This window comes from Motacilla alba, chromosome 14 (assembly GCF_015832195.1).
Source record: "Motacilla alba alba isolate MOTALB_02 chromosome 14, Motacilla_alba_V1.0_pri, whole genome shotgun sequence".
Taxonomy (NCBI): domain Eukaryota; kingdom Metazoa; phylum Chordata; class Aves; order Passeriformes; family Motacillidae; genus Motacilla; species Motacilla alba.
In genome coordinates, this window is record NC_052029.1 from 240113 (window position 1) to 247608 (window position 7496).

The 7496-nt window shown below is 48.1% G+C and overlaps 1 protein-coding gene across 31 annotated transcripts in view; it reads right to left on the reverse strand.

The window, feature by feature from the left end:
- The window catches only part of MAPK8IP3 (mitogen-activated protein kinase 8 interacting protein 3), a 76427-nt gene extending 74764 nt beyond the window's left edge, over positions 1-1663 (reverse strand). For 11 of the 31 annotated variants that reach the window (XM_038151431.1, XM_038151408.1, XM_038151406.1 and 8 more), the window contains exon 1: positions 593-1658. In XM_038151431.1, the coding sequence (XP_038007359.1) occupies positions 593-910 (318 nt within the window). In that variant the 5' untranslated portion in view covers positions 911-1658. Of the gene's footprint in view, positions 1-592 lie in introns of all 31 variants that reach the window. The other 20 variants (XM_038151425.1, XM_038151416.1, XM_038151414.1 and 17 more) reach the window with 5 other exon arrangements.
- Positions 1664-7496: the final 5833 nt, after the last annotated feature.

A 7496-nucleotide genomic window follows, 5' to 3' on the forward strand; every position in this document is an offset into this window, starting at 1 on the left:
ATTGAGAATGCTGGATGACTGCATAAATTACCCATTTAAAAAACTATTTTTTACACCACAAATTATACTGACCCCTCCGGATGCTGTTGGCATTGCAAACTGAATTCCTAATTCCCCAGGAATTCCACGGGATTGCAGCTATTGTGGTTCGGTTTTTTTGCCCTCCCGCTATCACGGGGCAGCTCAGCCGCAGTGGCCCAGGCCCCGCGGTGCGGCGGAGGATCCGGGCCGGGCCGGGCCTGCCGGGGCCGGAAGAGTCCCGGGGGCAGGAGCCCCGCGCCCCCGTATAAAGGGGATGCGCCTCACCTCACCCGGGCCCGCCCCTGCACTCCGCTTCTAGAAGGTACCGGCTGTCGCTGCCCCGGGGCGCCCGCCCTCCACACCGCCTCCCCTCGAACCGGGTCCACCGCGGGAGCGCGGGCATCAGGGACCCGCCAGTGGTGGCGATCGGGGCAATGGAGCGAAGGTCTGTGTGAGGTGGCCAAGGCCGCATCCCTGAGCCGCCCCCACCACCCCCTGGGCCCTCCCGCTTCCCTGCATTAGGGCCCCCGCCCGGCCGTAGCCAAAACAGTCGCGGGGCGGCGGCACTCACCTCCTCGGCCTGCTTGCGCAGCGCCTTCTCCCGCTCGTACTGCGTGAGCAGCTGCTCGTTGTCCTCCCGCAGCAGCTCCAGCTCCACCTCGTGCTCCTGGTTGTCGGTGAGCACCGAATCCAGATTCTCCAGCACCGTCACCACCAGCGGCATCAGCTCCTTCACCACCTCCTCGTCGTAGCAGTGGATCAGTCGCTCGAACTCGCGGTAGATGCTGTTGGCGAGGCCCGAGACCCGCTCCGACATCACCGACCCCGAGCAGTAATCATCGCCCGGGTACCCCCCCACGCCGCCATCGTCTAGCTGGATCTCCAGCATCCTGCCGGCCGACAGCTCTCGGCCCCGCTCCGCTCGCCTCCGCTTCAGGCCCGCTGACGCCGCCGCCGCCGCCACCGGGCGCTGCCCCGCCCCGCCCCGCCCGCCGCGTCACGGTCTGCGGGCACCGGTCGGGGCGGAGCGCGGCGGCACCGCCCAGAGCTGCTAGATCGGGGGTGCGGGCTACCCGTGCTGAGAGTAGGCCCGGCGCCGCAGTGTTTCTGGCACTGGAGACAGGAGCGGCAGCGGTGACGGCGAGCCGCCCGCGCGGCACACCGCGCCGGGAGCCTGCCCGCGGCCTGTCCTGAGCCCCGCGGCAGACAAAGCGCCGCGTACCGGCGCTCCACGCAAGGCGCGATGGGCGCGCGCCAGGCCTCACGCTGCGGCGTCACGCGCAGGGACAGCGAGCAGGAGCCAGCGCCTGCCCGGGTCGCGCCGCATCTCGGACACGCGCTGGCTACGGGAGGCGCGTTAGAGGCAACTAACAGCCGCGGTAGTTGTATTTCCAAGATCAGGCAACCTTAGTTACTACAGAGAAAGCAGACAAGGAAGGACCTGTTCAGTCAGGGATGAACTGAAAGCCAGAGGGCCAAATTGGCCATCTCAAGTCTTCAAAGAAAATTCAGCACAACCACCGAATTTAATCAGTAGATTTCCCAAAGCAACAGCAGCACACACCACATTACAGGCAGAATCTCCAGTAAATTACGGGTGGCAGCCTCCAGCACCCTCAGCAAGTGTCACAGAAGTCAGAGTCTGCCACATCCTGGGCTCAGCTGAGTTTGGGCTGTAGAGTTGGAAGAAGACAGCAGGAATCATTATTCTCTGTACCGATAACAGCCTGCCAGGTGAGAGAAATAAGGGTCTGTCACTATAGGACACTAAATAACATGATGGGGACACGCTGCTCTTTCAAGGTAAAAAGGGACTTTTTAATTTCTGACTCCAACATCTATAGATTTCCAAAAGTGACAGTGGATTGGAGGGTGACAATGCCATCTCTCCAATAGCACTGGACAAACCAACAGTCCATCAAATTTCTCCTCCTCCATAAAATAATGCAAAACAATAAGTTATTTACATAAAGTGTGTTAGAAAGTTCGTTACAAGAATGTAAACATCAGAAGGCTTAGAAAATCTTAAAATCAGGGCAACAGGGGTTAATTTGAGAAAAGGCTCCCCACACCTTCATTTGGCTTAGAGCTCTGAAGAAGAGTGTAATTCCAAGGTCGTGACTAGCAATGACCCTAAAAGCCTCATATTGCATAAAGGGAAAGAACTTTAACCCTACCCAAAAAGCCTAATTGCAATGGGAATATCACATCTCACTGGTAATTAAGAATTTTAAGTTTTATGACTGTTTTTTTCTATGTTGCATCATTATAGCTGACTACATACTGATAGATTCAGAGCATAGCAGCTTTTAGACAGCTACTTTTATAGCAAAAACCTATTTGTCTCTTAAAAAAGGAGAATTGAAAGGGAAGGAATGGAATGGAACAGAATGGAATGGAATAGAATAATACTGAATTAAATAGGTGTAGCTCACTTAGAAAGGTCCTACAATAATTGAGGCTGAGGTGTAATTAGTTATGGGATGGATCACCAGTAGATTGTGAGGCATCTGAATGTAACAACCAGATTTTCAAATGTTTCCACACAGAGCAGACCCAGCCAAGTGCATCAAAGGCACTGAGCGCATAGATACAAGAAACAAATATGAAGAAACTCCTGCTCAAAAATTTAAAACCCAATAAGTCGCCTGTGTGGGGCCTTGATTCACTCTGTCTTGTATGGGAAACTTTATAGACCAAGAGTTGTGCTGTTATTCACAACAAGCACCAGAGTGTGCTTTATTAAATGCAAGATTGCATTTAACATACTATGAATAAAAATATACAGATGAACAGACAGAGAAGCAAGGCAGGCAAAGAGATAGGTAAGACTTATTCACTAATTCCATATTACACTGAACTTCTAATCTCCTGTAATCTAGAGAGCATGTAAAAACATGTATAAAGTTTTCTTGCATTTTGTCTACATACATAAGAAACTGAAACAATGGATGTGACACAAACTAAAGCCTGTTGAACCACAGAAACTGATGAGCTCATGGCATTACCCACTCTTCTGACTGTAATCCCAATAGGTCTAGCAGGCATCCCTGAAGGGAGGGGATATCAGCTGAAGTGCATCCTCCTTTCTACAAAAGAATCCTGGTTCAGGTCCAGCGCCATTGTTAAAGCTCCTGCTGAAAGACAATGATTGCCTTAACTTAAATTGTACATTAAAATATACATTCCTGTATTTATAAATTCATAAATAACTTCAAGTCTAGAGATCAGTGAAGAAATGGCAGGAATGCTAGGTGCTGCCATGAGTGAGAAAGAATTAAAATACCAGTTCCAGATCAAAGTTGGCAAGCAAACTATTTTCTTATTCTACCCTTTTGGGGTTTTATTGCATCTAGGATTCAAGTTGTTATTTGCTTAGCACTAAAAGCAAACTAAAAACTGACTGTGCTATACATATGTAATTGTGTTATGGCTGCAAGGGCACTTTGCTGAAGAGCTTACCTTTCCAAGTAGGCAAAGTAAAGGCACAAGGAGTGAGAAACTGATAGAAACACTGACACTATGCAAGGAAAATCAGGATTATTTTGTAATTACCATATGATCTCAAATTAACTATTGGGGTTTTTTTTCCCTTAGACAGGTGGAACTCTGCTTTGTGAAAGAATAAGTATTTTTCGGTGTCTTGGTGTGGATATTCTCAGTTCAGTTGAAGAAAGAACAGAGATAACTTCTCCCAGGCTGAACCTGGGAATCTTAGAGGAAAAAATAAAACAATTATTATCTCTCTTTTTGTGACCGTTGTTTATAGATATGGTTCTCCAGAGTGTGCTATTCATAGTTCACCAATAGTGTGAGATGCTTCTACTTTGAGACCAATCAAGTATCACCTTAGCGAGTCACATTATAAAAAGACCCACTACTTTCATTAACCGCTTTTGCCTTCTGATCCACCTGAAGACTGGAGTCTTCTTTCCATCCCTGAATCAACAGCATCATCTTGGTTTGAAAGACAGGTGTCTGCCAAGGGAGGTGGGAACCTCCCTTGGACTAGAAAATGTGACTCCCTTCCCTCCAAATTATTATAACTCTGAAATTACGGGGCTTTCGGGAAAAGATATGATAAAAGGAATAACGGTTCTTTACTAGTAGATATATATATGTATAACAAGGCAAACAAACATCAACAATGGCAGCAACAACAAACAAAAAACCAGAAACCCAACCACAGCCTTGTCTCAGCGGCAGGCACCTTCCCCTTTGGTGCAGTTCTGGTCACAGCCAGCAGGGGCGCTGGTGGCTCCTGGCCTGGCAGTGCAATGGTTCCCCCGCTGCTGCAGGGGGCGCTGTGGCGCGAGCGCAGCCACTTCTCTACACGGTGATGGCAATTCAGGAGGCGGGGCAGAGAGAAAAGGGGCTTTATTTACAAACCCACAGGGCCAGCCAGTCCCAGTGCCCCTCCAGATGGAGAAATGGGATGCAGCAGGAATCTCGGAGCACTGGCTGAAACAGCAGAGGTGAGTGCCCAGGGTGACAAACAAAATGTAGCAGAAAACTTCAGCCTTAGCAGGAGCTGCAAGCATTGGGTGGACACGGCGTGTTGGGTTGGGGTGTAGCAAGAAAGCCCAAGGCAGCGGCAGAAAGCAGTGGGCTGGGCAACAGCAGCTGGGATTCTCCGTAGCAGCTGCTGCACACACCCAGGAGACACATGCTCAGGGAAGAGGGAAGGGTTTGGGGTCCTGGGTTTTTCCTGGCAACGCCCAAGTAGATGGTGATGGTCCTTTCCAGTCAGATCAGGTATTACTAAGGTCCCAGTTCAATGGCTGCTCTTAGTAGCAGAGGCTCACCCACCGTAAGGAAGAAAGTAGTAATGGGCTGGACTCCACAGTGGCAGCAAATTCCCCCTTGGTAGCAGCAGCTCGACTTCCCCTCTGATCCCCAGAGCGAGAGAAGAGCCAAGCCCAGCCCCCTGACCCCCCAGCAAAAAGTCTCCACCTAACTTTGCCCTTCCCAAGAGAAAAGCCCCCGGCTAAGTCTGCCGCCAGCTGCATGCCTTCCCCTCACCTTGGGCACTTTTTTTGTCTCTCTTAAGTGGTCGTCATTATTATCTCTTAGGCAACAGATGGGAGAAAACTCCCTGGCGGGGGATGGGGGGGGAATCCTAACATTAGGTTTCTACTTTGATGGCACACAACCAATGAAAATATGGTCTTATTTTTAGTACCTAGAATTCACCTTCAATTACTACTGAGCTGAAATTCAAGGTGTCGTTTCAACAGCAAAAGATGGACCACAGTACCATAGGACAGTTGTGGTAGAGGAAGAATATATGTAAACCAGGTTTTATGTGAAAAACAGAGTTCACTTTCCAGAAGTTTTAAAAGTTTAATAAAGGATAAAAGAAGAATTCAGTGTTCAGGTGCCTTTGGAAAATGGCCAAAAAGCACACTAGTAGCTTAAAATCATGTTCTCTATATACAGTTACATTGCTGGGGTTACATGCATATTCATTATGTTATAGATGAGTGAATGGTTGACTCTCACAATTAAGGGGTGAGCATTATGTATGTTAAAAGTTTTATAAATGTATAGTTATGTTACTGCAATGTGCTTTCCCCCCCCAGTATGTGTTATCATGGGATGGTCTTGGTAATCTGGGGATTTGGGAAAATTGGCTTTTTACTATGGCAGCACCTGACCTCCAATCAGAATGTAAGAAAGTGACCTCTACCACTGGACAGCAGGAAGGAGTTGACTGACAAGGCTCTAGGAGAGGCTAGAGATATAAAAGGCGAAGCATCCATCTTGAAGACGGGCCAGCCACGTAGTAGGCAGCCATGGGAGGCTTCCAGCGCTGTGCTCTGGTTTGAAAGCAAAATCAGTGAGAGACTTCAAGTCAGAAGTACAATTTATTAGGAAAAGGGAAAAGATAACCAAAATACATGCAATAATACAAAAGAAAAACCACTGACAAAGTCAGAATACAATCTGATACCCTGTTGGTCAGGGTGTTGGCAGCAGTCCAGTTGGATTGGTGGCTGCTGTCCTCCTGGAGTGGCAGATGTGGTTCTGTTGGAGCAGTGATCCTGTAGAAAGATTGTAGTCTTCCTCTGAAGATCCCATGGAAAAGATGGCTGTTCCTCTGGGAATCCAGTGGAAAGACTGACTGTTCTATCCCAAATCCCAGATTATATCCAGGTGGGGATGCTTAACTCCTCCCCCCTGGGTGGAGCATCCCACAATGGGCTGTTATCATTTTCTGAGGGGTCCATTAAACAGAAATGGCTCCTGGAGGGAGTTTTCTCTGAGTCATGTGGAAAAGCACTGATGGACCCATTAACAGGAGATAAGGAGAAAACTACGCCCCTCCTGGTTTCAACAGCTCTTGAGGATGGGAATAGAGTACATCTTAATGTACTAGGTTACATATTGTAACCTAGGTCACGCTGTTTTTCCTTATTTAGTCCTTTTGTTGTTATAGGAGGTGGGTGTGAAAAACTTACCACAAGAATGCCATGGGAGGAGGAGTCAGTGATCTAAGTAATCTTCCATGTAATCAGCAGTAATCTCCCATGAATCTTTGTGGCAAGTATGGTAATATAAATTAGAATAGCAAATATTGTGTCCGCCTCCTTCTAGAACTTTCTTAGTGCCTCAGGTATTCTTTGGTTACTCACCCAAAGTCACTCCCCCCTCACCTCTCATTGGGTTGCCCTGTATTACCTCATCCTAACTCCTCCCCCTATCCCTTTCCCTATTGGACTGTTTATATTGTAATCCCTCCTACCCTAGCCCAAATACATACCCTGGACCCTCACTCATTCCCCAGTGTCCTCCTGCTTGGTTGTGTGCCTGTTGAGCTGATCCTTCTCCTGTAACCCTGATCTTTCCTACACCTTGGATTCTTGCATTAAAAGCCTTGTTGGAACTATCTGGGACTGAGTCTCCTCCTTTGACCCTGGTGAGCAAGAGCTATCCATCTGGGGCTGGGCGGAAGGTGGGCTGAGAGGTCACGTCAGTGGGTGATAAAGGGGACACTCTTCATCCCTCTGGCGTCTCGCCAACACCGGCCCAGGGATTTTCCCCCACAGGGTGGGGACAGGATTGCTCCCTTCTCGAGTGGGTCCCCGCATGTTGTGTTTTTGCTAAGGCTGAATAAACCTTTTAAAATTTTTTAAGTGAGCAGTTGTTTTTCACAATTAGTTTATACATTATTAAACATTCCTTTGAGGTTTTGATGTTCCTGGAACTCTTGTTTGTTTTTAATCTCTGACTTGGTTGCAGGACGTTCTGTAGATTAAGTCCATATATTTTATTTCCTCCTGTAGTTCTATCCTGTTGTTTCACACTCCCTGACAGCACAGAGTCAATAAATCTTTTCTGGATGCTTATGCTCTATTTTTTGTCACTGTTATCTTATCACTTGGAGAGGCCAGTCCGCAGATGTAAGAAACAGAAAAATTGATTTACACCATTCTCTGAGTTAGTTACATAAAAGTATTTTAGTCTCTATTTCA